Consider the following 26285-nt stretch of genomic DNA (forward strand, 5'->3'; position numbering starts at 1 on the left):
TCACATTCATATTATACCATGTAAGAACCCCCTTAGATTATTAATATTGTTTTGTGTCAGTACACTTACCAATGCAGTTGCTCTGTCTATAAATGCTATGAAAAATAATTTTATTACCATTCCAAGGAAACAAAAGTTCCCCAGATTTCCATTTTTTTAAAATAGCTGTAATAGCATTTAAACTTCCTCAGACTAGCTATTTCCTGGTAGGCACTCTCTTACTGAAATTCTGGTATGTTAAATCAGTTTATCATGAAAAGTCAGGGTGATAGTAAAACTTGATCATATTTATTTTCTCCTTTACTTTCCCTTTCTCCTAACTAAACAGCATTTCTAATGAGACATGAGTATGTGGATGGATATTGTTGTTTGTTTAATATCATTTAAAAAAAAAAAACATAGTATGAAATGGTATAGACAAATATAAAACTGAGGACTAAAGCCTTTAATGTTACAGTATTGGTTAGTTTTCCTATGAAATAACAAAAATGTATGTTAGCAGTGGCAGATATGCTGTAAGACATATTATCTATATTTACAATGTAATTCTGGGCGGTAGATGAACTATAAGGCAGAGTTTACTCTCTACCATTTCAAAGGAAAATGCTGCTGGGAAACTAATGTACATCTTGATTACAAATAAACAGGTGTACTCAGTGAGAAATGTCTTTTTGTTCTTCAAGTGGATTTGCATATATTTAATAGTTACCCTGCAATCATTTACTGCCCAGAGTTTTCAGAGTCAGCCAAACAGTCAGCTCAAACAACAGCTAAAAATGATTATATTGAAGGCTGTATCAGTCCTTGAAGCTTCAAGAATGAGTCTATCTTTGGTAAAACATAGATAGCATTCCAAGTGGCTGCCTAGCAACTGTGCAGAAAGGAAAGCTCATGCAACACAGCTCCCATGGTTACTTACACTCTTAATTACTTCCATCAGTTCTGTGCCCACAAACAATGGCATAATAACCAGATGGAAATTGTTGAGTTACTGGATTTACCTGCAGCAGACGGTGGTAAAGTGTGCTTAAAGTGTTTAGATTTGTGGAAAAAAAAATTAAAAAAAAGTGGGTGAACAAAGACCCATTTTCATAAGATCCATAAATTGCCCCCAAGATGGCTGACATTGAAATACTGGAGGAACAGGACATGGACCAGAAAATACAATACACTGAAAGTCTGGAAGATAACATAAGTCTTATGAACCACTTTCACCTTGCAATCACTTGGACTAGGTTAGAAAAAGAAGTGTCAAACACAAAGAACTATCAGATACAAATGGTATGGGTTGGAAGGGTTTGACACCAATCCAAGTCTTGATTAGACAAGTCTTGGAGAAGAGGAAGAACCTTTAGAGTCTAAATGGCTAATCTGGAAAAAATCTGAAAACACAATTCCCTGTGACACACTGGGGTTATCGGTGTCTCTTCTCCTTCATTTTGACCAGAACCTGTGAAATAAAGGAATGGAGGAAGCAAATACAAAAGATCTATCATGAAAACAACAAATAGTAATGCAACTGAGTGAGATTCCCGACCTCACCCCACTGTCAAACAGAAGTTGTGATAACTCTTTTTGTTCAACAGTCAACAAGTCAAACATCCTATTTAGGTCATGGGACCTCATCTTCCACCCAAACTTCCAATGCTGCTATAATTGTCTGCAAGAGAGATGGAGTAGGCAAGCAAAGAAATCACCGAAACGATCTATATCACTGTGGCCTACACATCTGTATTTTGAGTATTTCTCAGCAATATAGGAGGAATCTGCTGTTTCCCTTGCTCATTTGTATGTTGAGGCCATGTATTGTCTGAAGCCTGCTTCACATACAGGTCTTGAAAGAGCATATGCAGTGCTTCAGAAAGTTGACAGGAAGATGCTGCTCCCTCCAAAGACCACATGCCCTGATCTATATAAACTTCATCCACATTGGTGAAAAGTGTGTGTTCCTTGTGCTGACATACACCAGGATCTCGGGTGCACCAGAGATACTGCAAGGAGAACTTTCCAGGCTTGCACAGGAGATGATGAGTGCTTGTTTTATGTGTATATGCATTTATTTGAAAAGGAGCTAGTAAAGCACTTCCAGTGTAAATTATCAGTAATATCTTCATCTTCAAGGATTGTTAAAAGCTTAGGTTCTAATTGAGAACAATAGCAAAACAAATAATGCTGTTACTTGTGATGTACTTGCGACATGCTATAAATGTGATAATGCACATAAACACATTGTTTCAATAAGATTGTCCTTAAAACTTTGCTTTTTAAAGATACATATCAGCAACTAACAGGAAACTGCATAATATTTAGTCAGCCAAACATTTGGCAGCATTTCCAAATTATCTGTACATTTTCATATCTGAAGGATGCTTGCAATCAAAAAAAAAAAAAAAGCAGATTTTTTTTCTTCCTAATATAAGCAAATTACTTGAATTTGCTTGCTTGCAAAATGCATTACATTGTCAAACATGATCAGTATTCAATTCAGAACTTCAATTGCTACAAGAAATGATGGATGGGAAAGTTAATAGGTGACTTTTTTTGCAGTTTGTTCTGCTAAGGGTTTTGGACAGTGGTTGATATTGTTGTAGTAGGTTAATAACCTATGTAAATTATATATATAAAATAATTAGGCAATAAAAAAAATCCTTATATATATATATATATATATATAATCCAAATACTTATTCTAAATTATGGGTATGGACAATCAGAAGTATATAACTGGATTTTCATCATCTTAGCACCAACAACTGACTGTGTTCATGGTCTCCACTTGTGAAGTAAAGTGGACTAGTTTTTTCTTCACTTAGAAATATCTTTAATTTTGCAAAAATCTCTAAAGACTTATTTGCCAATTACTTATAAACTCACTAAATAATTTAAAGATTCATTCTTTAAAAGCAAATACTGTGCTACACTTGTATTACCTGTTTTGCTCATCCAGTAAGATATTGGAGTTTTACGTGATTAATCAAATTTAGAGAAAGACAAAACTCTACATGAGAAAGAACATAAAGTGCTGTATTAAAATAACTCCAATCCTTGCCTCATGAAGAAATTTGTTGCTGTATTCTGGATGTACAAGAAAGAAATGGGGTGTTAATCGTGCATTTGTTAAACTGGAGATTAGTGCAATCATTGATGTTAAAGATGATCGGTCCTGACAAAACCTGAAAAATGGCTGTATTTGGAAGAAGGGGAAGAGGAAAACCAAAGAGTTTAACAAGTATGCCACAGGGAAGGAATAGTGTCAAAAATTAGAAGTTATTGCATGCGCGAAAAAACACTGCAATTTAAAATGATGGATCAGAGCTGAAGAATAAAAAAAGATCTAGGCTAAAGATTAATCTATTTTTGGCAAGTTAAACTTAAGAAATAACTGAACATTCTCTCTCTCACACAGACACACAAAACAGCCATAGGTATTGTTTTTATTGCTAAGGTGTAAAACAAAACAAAACACCATACAAACCACTGCAACAAAGCAATGAAGATGTCAAAAAATGCGTTTTGTTTGGTAAGTGGCACCTTGATAGCCTTAGGTCTAGAAATGTCAGTGGAAAAAAAGCCAAACATTTATTTACCTGACAGATAAACAAACATTGATGAAAGTTTTACTATTACTAGCAAACAAAAAAAAAATTGTAGTGATTGCAGAAAGCACTCAATTCAAGTATCAAACAGATCTGATGCAGCTTATTCAGAGAACAGTGACACCAGATTCAGATCCCAGTCTGAGGTACTGAATCTGTACGGTATTATGTATTATGTGTTTCACAAGTAGAAATATATCCATATAATTTAACTGGCATTTTTAATTTCAAGAATCTTATTTGTATCTTTTGCTTTACTAAGAATCAGAAAAATATTGCTTTAGAAACAAATGTTCTTATTTTGAAATTTAATTTGAAACTTTAACTTCCTTACCAAAAGCATCTAATAAAATATAATATCTGATAAAATAACATTTTTATCAACTATATATATATAGTATATATATATATGTATATATGTATATATACATATATATATCCTCTGAATTCCTCTTTTAGGTGTTGATTTGATCATAGTTTTGTTCTTTATGTAGTTACAAAAATATGTAAATATGTATTTAAAAAAAAGAGACAAGGACTAAGTTATAAGCTGACCATTTTACATGTGTACATGTAACACCATATGAAATATGTATGGGCTCTCTTGTTGGAAAACTTGTATGATACATTTTTTCAACATTTGTTCAGTTAATATGTCCTGCAGTTTAAGTATTAAGTCAATATGTACGTAGTTTGAATACAAAGTTTTCTTAACTCTTCTAGTCTTAAAATAATCACAGTTGTATAAAAAGACTAGATGTATGTTTGTTTGTTTGTTTTGTTGATGTTTGTTTGTTTGCTTGCTTTTTCTTCCCTGTAGCTTATTCAGACCATAAGTGCAGTAGACAAAGATGACCCTCTCGGGGGACAAAAATTTTTCTTCAGTTTAGCTGCTGTTAACCCTAACTTCACTGTTCAGGATAATGAAGGTAAAATTCATGCCTGGCCAAGGAAATTTTATCTTTACTATCTCGTATACGTTCCTATAATATCTTGAATTTTCTTTTATATCTATCAATACATAGAGAAGCTCTTTAGGCTACTGCTAACAATAATAATTCTGCATGAATGTTTGTGGTTTGGGAATTCTATATTTTCATCTGTGCAGGGAAGGCAAAAGTTAGTTTGGTAAAAAATAGAATTAAACAAGTTACAAAGAAAATCAGTGGAAGTGTCGGTTTGGGGTGAGTAAGCAAACAAAGGGAGGAGAAAAAAAAGCTTCAAAAATGACTTCACCTCACAAGGTTAGATGTTTCACTTTAGCCTTCTGTCTGATTCCGATTCCCCTGGTTTTCTGTTTTGCTTCTTTGTGATGATGAATGAAAATGATGACTCCAAACACCAGTTTGTTTCTTCCTTTGATTCTTTGTCAGTCTTTTCTCAGCTTTTATCAGGTAAAAAATTTCAGAAGATTCTGTGGGACAACAAACCTATTTTGGCCTTCATTATCCGTACAATTAACAGAGATTCAGTATATCACAGAAGAAATAAATGAGGGGATACAATGTAATATATTCAAATAAGTTAAATTCATAAAGGCAATGGGAATAATTATATTTTAATGATGAAGAATACAGGAAGTAACAGGCTGCAAACAACTTGAGGAAGATTTGGGTTAGATACAAACTATATCAGTAGGGAGAGTGAAGAATCGGAGTCAAACTGTTTGCATACCTTATGAATTCCCCGGCAGCATCAAATTGAAAATCAAAATCAAAAATCAGGCAAATTCTTTTTGATATTGAGTGAAACAAATAGCATGCAAATACCTCAAAGCAATCAAGGGATGCAGTAAAGAAGAACTTTGTATTTTCCTTCATGGAGGCCATGAAAAAAAAAAATCAATTAATTTTTTAAACAAATATTACATCCTGGTGATTATGTCCTGAGCACGTAGAGGTATTGACCATGGTGTTTCTTTTCTATCCGAAATTACTTTCTTCCTTTTGCATGAGTTATTTTAATTCAGCCTGACATTGGCTGGCGAGATAGCTAACCATTTACCTCAAGAAGTCCACGTGTGATGGAAATGATATCTTCCTTCTAATGTCCATATTTTCCCCCTTTTGGACTAAAAACTCCAAAACTGTAGTGTTGACTTACATTTTCGTAAACATAAAGTGGCTTTGACAATAGAACAGTCTCTTCCTGTTGCTCATTTCTTCCCAGTACCTTTTTCTTTCCTTCACTGCCCTCACATTGAATAGATTTGATGCTCAAGTGTGCTATGTAGAACTAAGATTCGTTTGCCACAAATACAATTTATTAAATTCACATCTCAAAACTAAGCAGGAATACCATCTTTCGCTTTTCTGAATTCCGGAAAAAAAATTTCCAACAAAAATTCTACACCACGTGCTAAGGTACATAATTCATTGTTCTACAGCATGTTGAAAGTGTTTTAGTGTGGAAAATCTCATCCTGCATTTACAGATAGCATTCCCCTGGGTGCTGTCACAGAAGATCCATGGAAAGAATCTTTCAGAACAGAGTGCTTGTTAAACAGCATGAAGTGGAAGGTTATTTTTTCTCTGTTGGCCACTTCGCTTCAGGGCTTTAGCCATGGAGTGGAACTGTGTTGTGCACTGCATGCATTAATCTATAAAACATTTTAAGCTTTGAGAAATCCTCTTTTCAAATCACACTCAGAGGTGCTGCAGAGGCACAGAGGAGCAGGCCAGCGGTACATAAAAAATCATAAATAGCTTTCTGATTAAATGTGAATGTCACTGGAAAAGAGAGGGATCACTATGATATGAGGAAAAGCCCATTTCAAAATACTGCCAGTGATGTAAAATATCATAGCTTGCATGTACTATATGGGATACACTTTCTATATTCCTGTACAATACAACAGTATATTTTAATCAATCTAGATAACACTGCCAGAATTTTGACGAGAAGGAATGGCTTTAGTCGACACGAAATAAGTACGTACCTTCTACCAGTGGTGATATCAGACAATGACTACCCGATCCAGAGCAGCACTGGCACTCTGACCATACGCGTATGTGCCTGTGACAGCCGGGGGAACATGCAGTCCTGCAACGCAGAGGCCCTGCTCCTCCCTGCTGGCCTCAGCACAGGGGCACTGATTGCAATTCTCCTCTGCATCATCATCCTGCTGGGTAAGAAAAAGAAATGTATATTTCCCCCCATGAGCAAATGTGTCAGGCCTGACACATTTTACAAAGCTATGCAGGTTGGTAGCATTAATGACCAAGGGTTTTGCTTCTTTTGCAAGAAACATTCAAATGCGAATTAAAAGAAAAAAAGGCAAAAACTGTTTGCCTGGAAATTGGACACAGTAAAAATGAAATCAAGTTCCAGAGTGTTAAATGTATCAGTGTGCAACCAGCAGCACTTTTATTCTTTTGTTGTCTTTAAAAAAGAGGATCAGGCAGAAGGAATAACATAATCAAAAATTGCTTTTTTTCATTTTAACTTATTTGTTTTGAGAGAGAGAGGAAATACTGTTTTATTTAAATAAATACCTAGAGTCAACGTGCAGTATATATTTCACACAGAATATGCTAGTGAATAGTTTTACTATATTAAATCACTGTCTATCCAGAGGTTTCTGTGTGGCAACAAAAAAATGGCAAATTTTGTAAACACACTATTTTGTGGTTTTTAGAATATCACTTACTGATCGGCTGGAAAACAGTTTGAACAGTATACTCCAAGCTTAAAAAAAAAAAAAAAACTTCAGAATAAACCTGGCTATTTTAACACTCATCAAATTTATTAAAAGAGCACTAGACAAAGCTCATGGTTCTGTAAAGCAGCACACACAATGTTTGCATAAAAAAAAGCACATTTTGATACAGCCCTTACTGTGTTACTGTAATGCAGACAGTGAAGTTTATCCATTTATCAGGCAGAAATGAACTAGTGAAATGTTGCTGAAGTAAAGCTGTTGTATCTGATGGATCTGCTACTAAGAACTTGTTATTTGAGATCTTTACCCATTCTTTCGTTCTCCCTTTAAGTTATAGTGGTGCTGTTTGCTGCTCTGAAGAGGCAACGAAAGAAGGAGCCTTTGATCCTGTCTAAAGAGGACATCAGAGACAACATTGTGAGTTATAATGATGAAGGTGGTGGAGAGGAAGACACCCAAGCCTTTGATATTGGCACACTGAGGAATCCTGCAGCTATCGAAGATAAGAAGCTTCGACGAGATATTATCCCTGAAACATTATTTGTACCACGGAGGACTCCTTCAGCACCAGATAACACAGATGTCCGAGATTTCATTAACCAAAGGCTAAAAGAGCACGATACTGATCCTTCTGCACCACCGTATGACTCGCTTGCAACTTATGCCTATGAGGGAAATGATTCAATAGCTGAATCCTTGAGCTCCTTAGAGTCAGGTACTACTGAAGGAGACCAAAACTATGATTACCTCCGAGAATGGGGCCCTCGGTTTAATAAGCTAGCTGAAATGTATGGTGGAGGAGAAAGTGACAAAGACGCTTCTTAACCTACAGTAGGCTACATTTTTGGTTCCTTTGAGTGGAAGTAATTTTACAGACACCTTCTGCACTCAACAGTATTTAACATTCAGGAAAATTTTCCTGCCACTCAGCACAACGGTTTCCTTTTAAAATTTGTTTCCAGTTTGTCCATTAACGTCATTCATTCTTTCTAGTAGGATGCCACTTGGAATATATACAGCATTTTATTTAATCACCTTCCAAGAGCCAAAGCTATGGAAATTCAGTGTTGTCCATTTTAGTAATTAAAATAAAAAATACCTTACTTTCAGAAATTTGAACAGGGTGATAATCCCTTCAGCAACCTCATGTACAAGCCGCTTCTGTTAGGTACATGTTCTACCCTTGCAAGTGCAGCTTTTAAGATGGCAAAGAAGAAAAAAACCCAGTATGTCCTGTTCTGTACATTAAAATTTAAAAAAATTGTACACGTGGTGTTAATAAGTGTAATATGCAGCTGGTTTAAAAAAAAAAAAAAAGTTTGTGCAACTTCATTTCATCAAATTCTATCTGCCAATGTTTTATATTTATATTTTTGTATTTATTTTTAAGAAATAAACCAGTTTTTACAACTATGTTGATGCTTGCCTGCCTGTTCTGGCCATCGATTCCAGGCTTGAAGAAAGCATGACATTTCTCCAGTGACAGCACAGCCAAGTGCCAATATCTCTATGCTGCATGCATATAACACGGCTAGAAGTGCATGTGCTCACAGGGAGAGGATCAAGTCATAGATGTATTTGCTTGCTTGAAAATGCTACTTCCTAAAGTTGTCGTGTGTAGGAGAAAATTTGTTTTGTTATCTTATTATAGAAAGATGAATTATTATTTTGTCTCAACATGAATTACACAATTCTAAAAACACTGATATAACTAATCCATCAAAAGCAAGAATTAATTCTGAAAACTGAGATTATTTGTTCTATCGTCCTCCATTTTGAATTACAATTGCATCATTAGAGGTGATCTGTAACTGCAACAAAGTGTAAAAAGATGTTTAAGCAGCTATTTTTAAGCACCAACCTTTTCTAACAGCAAATCACTTGATGACAAACCACTGCATGTTCCTGCAACTATCTGAGGGTAAAGTAATCTCATTTAAAACTGCCAGGTTGAAGGCTGACAAACTGCCAGTTAAACTAGCACACGCTGCCACCCTATTTACTGAGTTTTCTGATGGCTTGGAAAAGTCTAGTAAAAAGAAAACCGAGCAACTAGCCAGCCGGAACAGAAATCATAGCCTAGCTATCACAAAACAAAGTATGTATCCCAAGACATTTTAGGATGTCTCTTTCTTCCCACAGTCTTCAGATTACACAAATCCATTTAGCAAACAAGCACTCTGGGATTTATAAACATTTCTGAGAGGAAATAATTTCAGAGAAAAAGTAGGATGTCAGGTTCTATGTTAACTTTTTTACTGTGGAAGAAACACATCTGAAGGACAATCTCTCCTTCTCTATCTCCCTTAACTTCTTACTGGCATAAAATCAACAGATATTGAAAATTCATTAGTCCTTCAAAAAGTGCATTGCTGCATTCTTATTACACCAGATATTTCTTCTCCTAAATGGAGAGATTAAACCCAATGAAGTTGAAAGCTGAATACAGTGCCATTATGCAAGCTACTTTGGTGCAATGAAGACCGAATTTTTATTGACTTGATATCAAATGAAAGTATTTGTTCCATTAAGAAACTTTGAAGATTATGGATTTTTCTTCATTTCACTCAATAGTACCTTCATTAGCAAAGGAGTTTTGATATTCCTTAATAGAAAAATAATTCTGAGAATATTAAGAAACATCTTAGATACTCAGTATTATAAAGTTTTTTGAAAGGCCGTATGAACATTTTTTATGATTATGAGCTTTTTTATGATTATTTACTGAAATGGATCTAATTTTTTCTTCCTTCTCAACTTTCATTTGTCCTTCAACAGCATGTACTAATAGGAAATAAACACATAAAATTAATCCATTTAACATGTATATAGCCAAAAGGCTCTCTTCCAATACTGTTCTCTGTCTGCAACAGTACTGAGATCAGCGACACCCTGTATATTTAACTGAGTATGTACTAGGACAGAAGATAAAGGTAGTAATACAGCTGCTTGCCATTGCCATCCTTTTGCTAAAAAAAGATTTGGGTTACACAAGTCCGGACAACACTTTTACATGCAATTCAGTAAGGTTCTCTGTTTTATTCCTGAAAATAAAACAAAACAAAAAAACAACGCACCCCCCCACCCACCTCCCTTCTTAAATATATCAGCAAATATCAAATAAGACTCTATTATTTTGATTTGAATTGCAGTATTTATTTCTGAATCTTGATGATATTTTTTTTCTCTGACACTACTTTAAGGAGGTTATTTTATAATGATTGAGCAGAACCTCAAGCTAGTATTTAAAATTTAATCCTCCTTGGCCTATTAAATAAAATAGTGGTATACCTTGTGGAAACATATAACAACATATAAATATACTACTAAAAATATTATATAAATAGTATAAATGAAAATTACTTTTACCCCTTGCCATATCCTTGGAGTTTTATGTCCCAATACATTTTAGAATTAAAAAGAAAAAAAAATCAATTTCAGCACTATACATGTTACTGTACAAATAACATTTCAGTTTACAAATATCTACCATGTTACTGTACAAATACTGCATCCCAGTGAAAGTTTCCTTAGGAGCATGCAGTCATCCATGTGGACAAATGATAAAAAAGTACTCAGGAAGTCATAATTCATAATTCTTTGTCATATTCAATTTATTTTAGTAACTGGATCATCAGCTGAGTCTGGTCTTTAATATTGCAATCAAACACAGAATAGTCCATAAATAATGTGTTCTCCATGCCATAAATGAGTCACAGCAGCTTAGTAAAACCTAGGGCCTTAGAATAAGAGATGAAAGCCATGACATGGAAAAGGAGAAGAAAGGAATCAAGGACACTATCTCAATGTCTCTTATTCCATTGAATGGTGAAGAATTGGAAAGTGAAACTCCAAAATGACTCAAAAAATGTAAAGAAAATTTAAGATAGGATACCTCCTTACCAATCAGTACTTGATAAGCCTAGTCACATGCGTGCCTGAAATACAGCAAAATGTAACAACGTGATAAACAAGATTCTGGTACTGTTTAGTCCAAATTAATTCTCTATACGTTCTTATGATAAAAATGTTACAAGACAGACAACAAAGTGAAAATTCAATACTGCATTTCAGGTGGAACATCTGAATGACTTACAAGACAAATCTAATGAATGTTTAAAAATTCAGAAACTTCAAAACTATTGTAACCACTGAATCCCCAGGGAACCGTGAGTTCTTAGTGCCTGTTCTACCAAATATTAAATACACACATACATACATACATACATACGTAAACAATGAATATTGAGAAAGGAGGGCTGTACAAGATCTTATGTTAAACTGATGTATGAACAATAACAGATAAAATAATATTTCACAGGACCTTCAGGGAAATGGTTGTTGGTAAGAACTGTTTAAGCAGATTAAATAGTGAATAAAAATAAAAACACCCAAATCATCAAAATTGTCACATTGCATATCATCAAATCAACAAATCCACCACTTGCCACCCCTGGGTATGCAGCTGTTTTTTACTCATTCACTGTCACACGGTAACATTTCCACCAATGCTACTTCAACAGCATATAAAAATACTATTCCTAGACTAGAGAAAAAAGAAAAAAAAAGTTTTTGCTCCCTGTCAAACTATCTATCAATAACATTGCCATCTATCAAAAGTGTCTACCCTTCATTTCTTTCACTCATTGCCCAGTGTGATTCCCTTGAATCAGTTTTTCCCACGTTTTTTGAAATTATTCTTATGCTACCTATTACACAAAGTTGCAAGAAAAATAACCAAATCTGCTACATTATTCTCCTCCAAACCTCTTAAAATTTGTTCCTTTTGGAGTAATTACAAAAATATCTGATAAAGGCTACAGAGCTTCTCACTATGCTAATCAAAATCATTGCCCCCATGTTTTACTTTTCAGACTGGTATGCCATTATTGTAGCAGAAACCAAATTATTTGAGTGTTCCTCTAAGCTTCCAACATTTGGGAAAAAAGTAAGTACTTTCTTTTGCCCCATCACTAATTCCTCAAAAGAAAAATCAATTATTTTTTTTTTTAGGAAGACTAGTTAGTGACATGTATGTAGTATATCAACAAGAGTTTAGGCTTCCTTACTTTTCTTCAAATTAGAAAACTACAGATCTGATTACAAAAAGTTACTAGGAGCTTTCAAGCACTGCATTATTTTATCGGACTCTCTTGAACAGTACCAAAATCACCCAAAACTAATCTGTTCACAGAAAGGTGAGCAGATAAATGTTCAAGCTAAAACAATTTCACTTATTCATAACATCTGTTATGTGATATTCATAATATCTGTTATGTCATCTGTTATGTCCAACATATTATGGAAATAATAAACATAGAGAGATAATAGCAAATATAAGAAGATACATGAATATGATTTTTTCCTAAAAAATGTCATGGGCTTCTCTATTGTCTTTACAGTTTTATTGAGGCCTATTCAATCTCTACTCTAATATGGTTGAAGTGGCTGAGAAATCACATTACACATAATTGAATGTACATTTACATTTAATGTAAAAAATAGTAGCAACATCAGAACCTCTAAGTACAATAAGCCTGACAGGACTTATTTAATTCTTTGTTCTTCTGTTTTCTCTTCTTTACAATTATCCAAATTTCCAAGTTATGCAAATGTCTCCTTTTTCAAAACAAAATTTTCAACCCAAACATTTAATTTTTAAGAAATCTTCATTGGTTTTAAATTGATGTCAGCCTAAATAAACAATGAAAAAATAAAATAGCTCTTTGAAAATAAAATTGACAATTGACTCTTTCTTGATTTTTGGCTACAAACCAGAGATTTTGGACAGGTTAACTTTGAGTCTTATCTGGTAGATTGTGACATCCTTATAATCTCATATATATAAGCACATATATATTTATATATATTGAACATATACTTGGCAAAATACTACTGAGTATTTCCATTAATGTTTGCACAACAACATGTTGATTATCAGTTAAGTATGGAAGAAAGCTTTTTTTTTTTTTTTTCTAAAAATACTTGCAAACATGTTTAAATACAGTGCATGAAAGACTCTCAGCAAACCTCCTGTATATCTGTCTTTTTTAGGGAAACAGAGCAAACTCTAATTACATAATATTCATCAAAATGCCAGTGAAATCCAAAAGTTTAATCCAATGTATATTTTATGTTCTAAACATAATGTTCCAAATCCAAATTACAGGATGAAAAAGTTGTGTGATTTGCAGCTGTACAGTTAAAAATAAATAAATAAAAATACAGCAAATCCATATCCAAGAAGTGAGTTAATCGATGACTCATGCAAAGTTTGGAAGTCACAGAAGTGTTGACAAACTTTAATTTACAGAGGAACTTTGGTATATTTAACAATGGTGCATAAAGATTGGCTCTGTTGTAATACATCTCTATGATTCATCTCTGCCTCCTGAATTTCATCATTACAAAGAAGCAATGAACATTTGTGATTTTGGGCTGGTTTCCAGATAGTGTGGTAATCTGCTTGATCACAGGGACAAAAGCTGTCTCTGAACCATTTTTTAAAGTGAAAGGCACCTGAAGTACATCACCTTCACTTGCTATGAATCAAGACAGTCACATGTGGAGGAGGGAATTCCAGATTACACAGTCTGTTTAGTTTTCCAAAAGGTGTTTGACAAGATCTGTTATCAAAACTCCTAAAGAATTAAGCTGTCATAGTCTTCACCTGGGCAAAAGATAGAAAATCAATGATCGGAGTGAACATTAGGAGTATTAGTGGAGGTCACCCACCAGTGGAATCCTTCATGATTTGATCTTTTGACCTGGAAAAGGAGATGAATAAAGGGGCAACGGAGTTTATCTGTCATTATAATTAAGACCAGTAAATAAAAGGGCAGTCATAAGAACGGCAGGGACACGTTGGCAACATGTGAAAACATGAATATACAGGAGGAAGGGAAGGAGCTACTGTTCACTGTGTTTTTCAATAGAAGAAATAGAAGCCATTCCATCTACCCCCCAGAACAAATCCCACCCTATAATTCTGAATGCAGATGGATTTGTGATCCTTGACATTCTTAATTTTTGTATCTGCAACTGCTGCTGAATGATCATGGGATAATTTTCCAGAAAATGCTTTAACAACACTATCCAGGAGAGAAGTAAGAACGCAATAAGCTGTAATGATAGAAAAACTTTTTCTTACTTGTCAAACCCAGTTAATCTCACCTTGCCTTCACTACAGTTGCACTTTAACATAAATTGGCCCAGAACATGAATTTATTCTATGAAAATGTATTGTCTACATTTTCAAGACTTTGCTGGTATAAAAGCTGTACAGTCATTAGGTTTAATGTGACTATATTTAAAATGCCATTTAAATTATTTGTCTGGATAAAAGTCCATCAGACACCCTGGAGGATAGTTAATTTATCTGCCATTGGCAGCACTTTATTTAGTAACAGAAGTTGTTGGAACTTATCATAACTTAGAGGGTGATGAAAACTGTATTATTAGAAAGCATCTTGCCCATCTTCTCCCCTTCAAATTTTCCATGTTTGAGAAGTATGGTTTTGCTTGCTATTCTTTATTGATACATTCAAGGCAGAATAGACAAAAAAGAAAACATTATTTTAAATGTCAATATTCTATATATGTTCTCATATACTTTATGTTCTTTACTTAAATATGCATATACTTATATATATATATATATAGGCATGGGAAACAAATGTTATTATTCATATTAACAAGAAACTGTTTTGGAAATGTCACAGCAACCTTTCTAGATGACACTTCCAGAAGAGAAACTTTAGACAGCTACTATGCACAATTATGCCAAAGATATATACCTTTCGGTATCATCATCTCAAAAACAGTGACCTAAGCAGCCTTGGTATAAATGAGGCTGGAAGATAAAGGGGAAAAAAAAAAAAAAAGCATGAAGGTTGTCTTCTGGCCTTTAATTATTCTGTCTGAAAAACAATTCTTGTAAAAAGAGACTCCATTAAGAGACTCCATTACTCAGCTAAGGGCTCAGTCTGGCCTTCTTCCATACTAGAGCACTATTGAGAGCAGAAGATAACTTCTTCCTTAACACAAATTTCCATATACTCCAAGTATTCTCATAGCTCCTACATTGTCAGCTATGTTAGTTCATATTGCTCTGTTTTCCTTGGTTATGCATTGGATAGACTGCACTGGGAATGATTCAAGGCTACTGCATGACAACTTTTCTGTGCAGTCTTACCTCTTTTTGTACAGTTTGCAGAACAAATATTCTAACCACACTGCATTCTTCCCAGACAAGCAGATTTGTACTTCTACTACAGTCTTAATATAAAAAATAAAACAAAACAAAACAAAATAAAAACAAAAACAAAACAAAAGAAAACAAAATAAATAAAACAAAACAAAACAAAACAAAATAAAATAAAATGTGTTGGTAACCATTACCAATATAATTTTGATTTACTGACTTCCAAATGTGTAAATCATTCCTGATAAGCAAAACCATCAACATTTAAGACTGAGAATGCAGAAGGACATATCTCAACTAAATGAGATTTTCTTGCTTTAATAATTATTCCTCAACTTCTCATTTGTAAAATACAGATTAAGAAAAATCAAACAAAAACAAACAAACAAATAAACAAAACACACTACCTTAGGCCTTGGAGATTTTTCTGACTAAATTGTGAGACACTCATCTTCTATAGTGATGAGCACCACAGGAATAACTGAAAAGTCTGCTTGACATCCCACTCTAAGCAGAACAAAGCAAATGAAATGTATGGACACCCATTGGTCAAGGACAATAGTTACTTATGAAGTGCATGATGGCTATTCTTCACATTCAGTGAAGCAGAAACTGGAACAAAAATACCACGACTATGTATTTAAGAATTAACTCAATTAGCATTCTTAAAAAAATGAATTTATTTCAAATTTGATAAAAACTGCCTTCTGTCTTTGTTCCCTGCCTAGCAGATGTGGTTCTACCAGGTATGTATGTCCTAAAAAACAGAAGCTTCTATAAAAACACCGAGTAAAACTTCAGAATGTTTTTCTGCCATATACCAGGGGAAAAACAAAACAAAACAACAACAAACCTTCACAAATAAAACACTAACAAAATCAGAAAGGAAAGTTATGTGAGCATATTCTGACATCTCAATCAAATATTATTTTAAATCAAGATTTTTTTTAAAATATATATATATAAAATTCACACAAAATATGTGATAAGCACCATCAACATGCATTGACATGACCATTATCTCTAAACATTCCTAAATTGCTGACTAGGAAAGTGTCACTCAAAACACCTCCTGTTCTTATTTTCTCTTTTCTATCATTACTGGACAGAGGTAGATCATTGATGTAATTGACACTGACATAATCCAACACAGGAGATTTTAAGTTTCTGCATAGAAAGACTATAACTAAAATAATAAAGACTGGGAAGTCAGAAGTGGGTTTTCTGAATCACACTTATGTAATACAGTCATTTCTACTGTATAAAGGTCTTCCTAGGCAAGGCCAGTGATTTGGGGCCTCCTTTGAAGGACAGCTAAGCACAAGTTTGATTATTATGCTGCTGTGGATCGATCCTGGCCATCTGCTAGACACCCAGCTACTCACTCACTCACCCTCTTCAACAGGACAGGGAATGAAATGAATGGTTGAATCTTGTGGGTTTAGAAAAGGCAGGGAGAACACTTACCAATAACTGCCACAGACAAAACAGACTTAACTTGGGGAAAATTAATCTAACTTATTGTCAGTTAAAATATGTTTTGGTAATGAGAAACAAAGACAAAAACTAAAACATCTACCCAGCCCTCCCACCCCCTTTCCTTTCCCCAGGCCAAATCTCACTTCTCCATTCCCAACTGCCCTACGAGCAGCACAGGAGCGGTCCATAACAGCTCCTCTCTGCCAATTCATCCTCTTTACACTGGGCCCCCTCCATTTCTAACTTCAAATGAGAAAGTACAAATTCTTTTTAGTTTTAGTTAAATTCTGAACAATTTATTGGCTTTTCCACAGTGCAGCTGACATATACTATCTTAAAAAGTCATCTTCCTGAATTTTCTACCAGCCAGGTAGAAAACTTCTTGCCCCTTACACCTGCCTTTTAGTGCTTCCTTTGTTTTAAGATAGTGGAGTACGTATGGGGAAGGAGGAAGAGGAAAGGCTGTCACAAAAGGCAGTTTGGATACAAGATTCATAACCAGTGTTATGTAGCAAGGTGTTGAGTGGAAGAATGCCTTTTTGTTTTCTCAGTATCCATTAATTTATTCTCACTGAGCTAAGTAGAAGACAGATATAAAGCTGAATTCTAGGGGTACGCTCCCAGTAATTCACTGTAGCCTCTTCTGGAGCCCTATAGCTCATCCTTGACTTAGATTTGATACTTGTTAGGGGAAAGGAGTGAAATAAACTTTGGGATAAGTTAATTAAACTATGAACGCTTGCTGTTATATTATTCACAGGCATGTCCTGACTAATACCATAGGACTTCCCTATACTTTCAAAGACTGTAACAATAACATTAAATTTGTAATGCAAAATTACTCATATAAAAGTGATGTACCTTGGGTTCAGGATATAACATAATTCTTGTAGATAGAAAACGTTTTCAAACAGAAAGCGTGTATTTTAGTTAAGAGAACAAACAAGCTTCAGAGTATCTGCCTTCAAGGTTCAAATCTGCATAGTTCCAGGACTATAAAGCTGACTGATTGTTCATCATTACAAAAGGATGCTAGTGCTTTAATCATTAAGGAAAGCATGTGCTACAAAACAAGCAAGGCCCATCTATTTCTCAAGTATGCTTTAACATAATTAACATGAATGGCAGTAAGCTTTGTGGAAGACAGCTAAAACAGATTTGAGAGTAACTTTAAAGACCTGTAATGGGAAGAGAAGGGGAAATCTTCCTCAAAGTTTTTAATAAGAAAAAAAACTCACATAGCTAACAAGAAAATACATTGTCTGAATAATAAACCTTCAGCCTTGTAGTTATTTGTTGCCTCTCTCCATTTCAATGAAGACAAAACATTTCTGTGATTACATCCATTAATTTAATTAATTTCACTAAAAGCAATGCTAATCAACATGTATATGTGTATACAGTCTCTGTAAGCACACTGAAAATAACTCCTCCCAGTCATTTTCAGCTATTTATAAATGTCTAAGCCATTTAATGCACAAACATTTATCTTACATGAGTTATTAAGAGGAAAACAATTCATTTTTAAAAGAAAAATGTCAGGCAGAAGAGGGAAGCAGTCTAGTTTTTGTCTACCACCCAAACACCCCAAAACTGTGAAATGAATGAAAATCAATTCACGCTGCAACTGGATTAATTCAGTCTTATTTATAAAGTAATGGAAGCTGAACAATAAGTTCCACTGATTCTTGAGCAGTGTTAGTAGAAGTCAAAAAGTAAAATAATATAACAACAGAATATTGCTGCATTACTTGCGAAAATGGGAAACATTTCCTTCTATCAACAGTTAGGTTTTATTTCTTCCATGTTAGCAGTAGATGTACCTCAAATACTTGAGAGGTTCAGATCAGTACTGATAAGCACAAAAGTCAGATGATTACATTCACACCCTACTTGAACATTTTTAGGCACCTTAGTTCCGTGATGTTAAAGTAAGTAGAGCACTAAGTCTAGCAATGGAGTTTGATTTACCATAAGATGACATCCATGTAATTTCAGCAGCATCCAATTAGAGTTAATTAAAATCACCTACTTTATGATTTCTGAACTTTCCATATCTCTCATAGCTATAGTGGGTTTTGTCATGCACCATCACGGACACAGAGAACAGGGAAAGATGTAAACATAAATAAATAAAAACTTCCCATTCAGATATTTTGTACCTGAGAAACAAGCAGGTGCAAGGTAAAAATCAACTTGTTTATTCATTCTAACAGTCTACCAGTCCCTCATATGTCCCTCAGACGCAGAAGATTTCTTAATGCTCTTCTTAAGCCCAGCTGGTCATAAACTAATCTGTGCTTCTCCTGGTTTCAGTTAGGACAGAGTTAATTTTCCTCCTCGTAGCTGGTAGGGTGCTATGCTTTGGATTAGGATGAGAAGAGCGCTGATAACATGCTGATGTTTTAATTGTTGCAGAGCAGTGCTTACACCAAGCCAAGGACTTTTCAGCTTCTTGCTCTGTCCTGCCAGCGAGCAGGCTGGGGTGCAGCAGGAGCTGGGAGGGGACAGACCCAGGACAGCTGACCCAAACTGGCCAAAGGGGTATTCCATACCATCTGAAGTCATGCTAAACAATATATAGGGGTGGCTAGCCGGGGTGGGGGGCCGGCTGCTCGGGGATAGGCTGGGCATCGGTCAGCGGGTGGTGAGCAATTGCATTGTGCATCACTTGTTTTATACACATTATTATTAGTAATACTATTATCAGTATTATTATTGTTGTTGTTATTATTATTTTCCTGTCTTAATAAACTGTCTTTATCTCAACTCATAGGCTTCACTTTCCCGTTTCTCTCCCCCATCCCAGAGAGGGAGGGGGGAGGGTGAGCGAACGGCTGTGTGGTGTTGAGCTGCCGGCCGGGTTAAACCACAACAGTGCTTTGGGCATGAAGAGAATGAAATTTGAAAAGACACTGTAATAGATTCTACTACTATATTCTGGTGTAATTCCAGATGGAAGTGCCACTAACTTTAATGGTATCTACATCAGATGGATAAGGAGAAAAACAGGAAAGAAACACGAAAAACAGAAAAAACAGTGGAACTCCGAAGTCTGTCATGATTCATAAAAGCAACCAGAAACAGTAGAGGTGTTTTTTACTGATTAGTCCAAAATATATATATATATATATATATATACATATATATATGTAAAAGATTGAAAATCACCTATATTTCTGTATGGCATTATTAGCATTGAAGATCACCCATATCTCTGACTGGCATTACCAGGTGTCAGCAAAAATGTTGCTCTCAATATTTCATAATTTCTTTGAGAACCAAATCTATATGTTAATACCACACCACATTTATTAAATGATTTTAATATAATTGATTACAGGTTGCTTATCCAGAAGACCTGTGAAAGATGGCAAGAAATACAAAGACACGGTCCATTTTGCAATCTTCTTTGTTAAGTGCTTTTCCTAAAATATATGCATTTTGATAATGTAACCTAGGCCACTAAGGAGAGGTTCAAGACATGACATTATATATGCCAAAATTCTTCTGCCTTTCAGTGAAAAGCTCAGTGTTTCTAATGTCTACGGAAGATATCATCTGTTTTGCTGAATATGCGAAGATTGGCATATTTCAGTCATATGTTCTCTAGTATACTAAAATAAAAGCTGAGATGCTAAATTTAAACACTACCAACAGTGATCCATTGCTTTCTTGTTAAGTCTTGAAGAACATAAAAATATATCATGACATTCAGCAAACAAGTGCTATTTTTACAACATGAAAAAAAAAAGATAAATCTGTTAAATGTTAAGTATTAGGATATTGCCAAGAACTTGCATCAAATTGAACTCCTGACTCCCATATTAAATGCACATGATGAACAAAACAAATTTATACAAATGCATACTTTATACAAAGTATACGGATATCTAATAAAAGATTTCAGAAATATATGTCATAACATTTCCAGCATACATGGTATGTATAGCATGCTGTAGTCTCTACAGCAGAGCCCAGCAGCTGCCCCATGCCATATCAGAGCCAGCTCCAGCCGGCCCCAAAAGGGACACGCTGCTGGCCAGAGCTGAGCCAGGGAGCAACCGGGCCTCTGGGAGAGCAGATTGAAGAAAGGGGAAAAAAAAAAAAAAAAAAGCTGTAGAACAGCAGCAGGGAGAGAGGAGTGAAAAAATGTGAGAGAGGCAGCCCTGCAAACCCCGAGGTGAGTGCAGAAGGAGAGCAGGAGGTGCTCCAGGCACACAGCAGCAGTTCCCCTGCGGCCTGTGGAGAGGCCCCTGGTGGAGCAGGCTGTCCCCCTGCAGCCCATGGGCCCCACGGCAGAGCAGATCTTCACACTGCAGTCCATTCAACTATGGCATTTTAAGCAGTCATGTTAAGCAAGAATGCTGACAAACTGCTTTCACCTCAATATTTTGGGCTCAATCACACTATGAGAGCATTAATTTATTCTAAATAAATGATTAGATTGCTGGAATAATAGTTTTTTCAACTGTATTGTCTTATTTAAAGCATACTCAAGTAGTAGGTGTCCTATAGTAGCATTATCAATGCAATCCATAGAATACTAGGAAGAATTAGAAAAGGGATAAACTTAAGGCCTTTCTTACCTGATTTTGTTTACTAACGAAATATCTGTAAGAATGCTCTTAAAAAAAAAAAAAAAAAACAAACTTTTTTGGAGTTCATGTTAAAATAATATTATCTTCATAACAAAAGGTCTAATATCCCACTCTCACACTGCATCCCTCACTGAAACTCTCTGAAAAACTTCTTAATTTCACACAGACTGCAAGTATAGTGACAACTTATGACTCTTTAGTATCTCTTCTGAGATGAAGTCTCATAACTGTTTTAGCTCATTTTCAACTGGCAATGGCATCCTGTTCAGGACTCTTAGACATTCCCGGTCAATCATAACTTATGTCTGATGCCTGAGGCTATAACCATTCTAGCCATCTTTCCATGGAAAACCCATTTGGAAGTCCCATTTATGGTAAAAAGATCTGCTTTGTTTTTCAAATAGCAAGATATGAAAATACAATGTTGTTGAAAGCTTTCCTGAAACCATATCCCTTTTCTTATTATACGTGAGCCATTCTTTATTATGGTATTCACAGTATAAAAAGAAGGCCATATCATTTCTCTATGGAAGCTAGATCAACTGTTGCAGAAGGCTATGAAACATATTTTTCAGGCTGAGACAAGATGTAATTTTGTACAGAATATCATCTAGCATAAAATGCTTTCTAAAACATGACAATTGAACACCTGATTTAGTCAATTCAGATTCTGGCATCATAACAACTATAGCAGTGAAACTGATCTCATTTTCCTCCATGCAAATTTTAAAGAGAGCAAAAGTACAATAAAGCTAATTCAGATTTTAAAAGGACTAAATTAAACTTTGGCACACTATTTTCAAGTAAACTTTTTTTTTTTTTTTAATATCCTCTTTTTTTTTTTTTTTTGGTAAAATTTTAGGTAATAGAGGGAAAATAGCCAGGAGTTTCCTTTGAAAAGCACAAATCCGTATGTCCTTCAACCCTTTTGAAAAGATGTTTCACAGCTCATTTCTGTGAATGTTATGCCCTATGAACTGCTTCTTACTTTTCATGTTAATTCATTATCTCAGACATTTTTCATAGTTTACTCTGCTTCTTTTTTTATTGGCAATGTGTGAGGGTTTGCACTATAAAGTGAAAGGCATCAATTTGTGAGGGAGAACCTTTCCTTTATTAAAGTCAATTCAAGACCTCAATTCTGACTTTCTCAGCAACACAATGGTATGCAACCTGTTGTGCAAGGCTTGACTATCTATAAACAGCTTTGATTTTGTCCTGGTTATTTACTAGTTTTTCACTAAGAACTGAACAGATGTGATGAAGGAGGCATCTATTAATGTACAATGCTAGCCTAGAGGAAAAATGGCACATATAGCATAGTACAAACTGTTACTTCCAAACTTATTTTTGCCAAACCACAATACTCTTGTGGAAGGCTTTGATTTACATGTGATTAAACATAATGCCACCCAAACAGGTGGACAAGGAATGTAGGTAATCAGAGGACATACATGCACATCTGTCATTGGGTGGGGTTTGATTTAGGGTTTATTTACTTATTTATTTATTTATTTTGTTGTTGTTGTTTTTATTTTCAGGGGGTTTTGGAGCAACATTTTCAGCCAGGAATTTTAAAATTGACTCAGTATTATTTATGCATAAAATATATGTTCTAAGACACTAAATTATAGACAGTTTATGTACATTATATATAAATATATATATATATATCCAACATTGCCAACTGCCAATGTTTGGAAAAGATGTTTGAAAAGCTTTGCACTCTAGTTAAATAAAACTTCAGTTTTGATTAGGACTGAAAAAGACCCATCTTTCTTGACAGTTCTTGTTTTTTTGTTTGTTTGTTTGGTTTGGTTGTTTGTTTGTTTTTACGGGGTGAGTCATTACTGATCACTTTTGATAAATGCACACCATGTACAAGTATGAAACAGTTACCTCAGCAATTAAACGGACTTCTTTAGGGTCAAATATGGCTAAACTTCCATTCCTGTAACTTCTTCCTTACATTTTTGAATGTTGTTACTCTCCCATAGAATATCAGAAAGATCAAACACTAAATATGTATTTTTTCAAACTTGAAAAAATGAATAAATTATAACAACAATTATAACAACATAATAAATTATGACCAAAAATACATTAATTATTTAACACAGAAGGGAAATAAACCATTACAACAGCTCTAACACTAAGAAGGTACTCACATGCAAAGATGTTAACAACTTTATATGAATATCAGAAACGTGCTTCCTTAAAAAAAAAAAAAAAGAAAAAAAAAACGCTCAAGAGATAGCATGGTAAATAGATCAGATTAAATTGTGCTACAAGGCTGTTCTTTGGTTGGAAATGCTGTTGGTCTTTACATCTTCATTAATTGTTTTTTAAGCTTTCTGTACCTGTGGCATAGAAATGCCTGTCTAAAAATAAAAAATCTTACATGGTGTTCCCAAGATTCCATGAACACATCCTTTCCGCACAGAGAAAAAAACTCAGCACTCCAAAATATGTACAGCCTCATCAGTACAGTGTGGAGGTCAAGCTAATCCACTTTGACTCTTGCCCTTGTGCTAGCTATAGCCATCAGGATCCTTTCACAGTGCCATTCCTCTCTGGCTTACTCCAGTGGAAATGAGCATGAAAAATGCACACACTTCCATGTCTGCAAAGTTCTTGGGAGACAGATTAATAAGGAAGTGGCCAGTCAACTGCTTGAATACTTCTGTACCAAGAGATACATACAACTATTCTTTGACTTCAGGGACCGACATCCAGCCAAGTTGTATTCAAACTTTTCAAATTGCAGGTGTGAGTCCCATCTCTCTAATCCTTTTTTCACACCTTGCTGCTTTTCCAAGTGTAAGCAACATGTCAGCAAAGAGAGACAGAACTGCACTTTCCTATTTAAGGCCAGAAAAAATGAATGTCAAATATACATTTTGCATAGATTGTAATAAGTATGGTAGTAACTTGGAGTGTTCTTCAGTATCTTCTGGGATCAGGCCTCAGGACTCTTAATCTGACCGTGCATGCAGCAGCCTCTTCAAAATTAAACAAATGCCAATTTAAGAATCTTAAAAATGTCCCTGGAAAGCATGAAATAAAGCATCAATAGCTGTTTTAAACTTTGTAATAATGTGCCAAACCAAAGCCATGCAGATGCCCGCAGCATTAATACATGACTGATTGCTGCTACTGCACAAACTTTTGACAGCTACCCTTTCCACTTTCTCCATATATGCAGTCATCTCTGGCTATAAAAACGCTTAAAATTTGGGTTTAGCTAACTGTGTCTCAACAGCACTCTTAGATAAAAATAAGCTAGCAAATATATATATATATATTTTTTACTAAAAAACTGCATCAGGCAGTTGCAAATGGTTGATAAACATAGTAGTTTTAACACATTCTGTCATATCTGTTTGATCCAGAGAGCTGGATCTACAAACAACTAGGCACAGAGTGACTGTGCTGCTTAAGTTGGTGGGTTACAATACATGGCTCCAGACCCCACATGTAATCACATGTAATTGCATTCTCTTAAATACCTTACCACAGCTTGTATTTAAAAACTGCTACTACCCAAGATTGCTCAAGATCTGGAAACCTACTCAAATATTCTTGTTTGGATTTTGAATAAGACAGAATAAGAAAGAGAGTGTCTGCTCCTGTTTCTCCTTCACTGCAGCCTCCTCCACCAAAACACTCTCACTTTTAGTCTCACTGTAGATGATACAGACAGATACAGATGAAAACCATAACTAGGGAAAACAATAAAAATGAGTTTGTTTGTTTTTTAACATAGGCACTGAGCTCTTCAAGTACATTATGACACTATCATCGCACAGCTGGAGGTGTAAATGCTTTTTGTGCTAAATGAGTCCAAGTGAGCTTGTGGAGACATTAACCTTTCAGGAGAATGACAGTGATGATTAACATAGGCAAGATGTCAATTTAAATATCTTTGCATCTTATCAAGACAGAAAAGCAAAGTACTGAATTAGTTGGTGGGTGGATTTCTTTTGTCTAATGTAGTCAGAGGTGCATTTACAAGAGCTTTTTAAACTCACAGGAAGAACAAACAAGAAGGCCTGAAACATAACACAAATATTTATTTATTTATATAAAGTATTGAAATCACATGTCACATGGACAAGGCTAAATGATACATTTGAGAAAATTTAGTAGCTTGTTGACACCAAAAACAGAGGTTTTACTCCTCACAAGGTTCTCCTGTTCCCCTGAATTTCTATATCATTCTGCCACCTACTTCATGCCAACTCTAGCGTTTGTTAAATTGAGTGTAGAGGAATTTACCAAAAGATGAATAAATTCATCTCAGCAATCCAGCAGATTTATTTTATTTTATTTTATTTTATTTTATTTTATTTTATTTTATTTTATTTTATTTTATTTTATTCATTTCATTTTATTTTATTTTGTGGAGGGGGCAAAATCAGCTTTCTTTCAGTTGCATTGACTCAAAAAAAGATCAGACGATCATTAGAGCTGTTGCAGAGGAAGCAACAGAAGCGCATGCTTTCTTCTGTTGGAGGGAATCTTGAGCAGCAGCAAGTTTGCCTCTGAGGACAGTCATATTAAGATTATTCAGATGAACTGAAGATATAGAATCATAGAATCATAGCATAATAGAATATCTCGAGTTGGAAGGGACCCGTAAGGATCATCAAGTCCAACTCCTGGCACCGCACAGGTCTACCCAAAAGTTTAGACCATGTGACTAAGTGCACAGTCCAATCGCTTCTTAAATTCAGACAGGCTTG

General features: G+C 34.9%; 1 protein-coding gene and 1 long non-coding RNA gene across 10 annotated transcripts in view; one reads left to right on the forward strand and one right to left on the reverse strand.

Moving 5' to 3' along the window:
• The window catches only part of LOC310894795 (cadherin-10), a 95763-nt gene extending 87095 nt beyond the window's left edge, over positions 1 to 8668 (forward strand). For 4 of the 5 annotated variants that reach the window (XM_083825332.1, XM_083825330.1, XM_083825331.1 and 1 more), the window contains 3 exons: positions 4417 to 4525; positions 6473 to 6724; positions 7589 to 8668. In XM_083825332.1, the coding sequence (XP_083681458.1) occupies positions 4417 to 4525; positions 6473 to 6724; positions 7589 to 8082 (855 nt within the window). In that variant the 3' untranslated portion in view covers positions 8083 to 8668. The remainder of the gene's footprint in view (positions 1 to 4416; positions 4526 to 6472; positions 6725 to 7588) is intronic. The other variant, XM_083825334.1, reaches the window with a different exon arrangement.
• The window catches only part of LOC310894796, a 161255-nt gene that overhangs the window by 20070 nt on the left and 114900 nt on the right, over positions 1 to 26285 (reverse strand). For 4 of the 5 annotated variants that reach the window (XR_014580168.1, XR_014580169.1, XR_014580170.1 and 1 more), the window contains exons 5-6: positions 6535 to 6720; positions 4833 to 5010 (exon numbers count right to left, since the gene is read on the reverse strand). This is a non-coding gene — a long non-coding RNA (uncharacterized lncRNA). Of the gene's footprint in view, positions 1 to 919; positions 1002 to 4832; positions 5011 to 6534; positions 6721 to 26285 lie in introns of all 5 variants that reach the window. The other variant, XR_014580172.1, reaches the window with a different exon arrangement.

The sequence above is a fragment of the Anser anser genome, assembly GCF_964211835.1.
Source record: "Anser anser genome assembly, chromosome: 2".
Classification (NCBI taxonomy): domain Eukaryota; kingdom Metazoa; phylum Chordata; class Aves; order Anseriformes; family Anatidae; genus Anser; species Anser anser.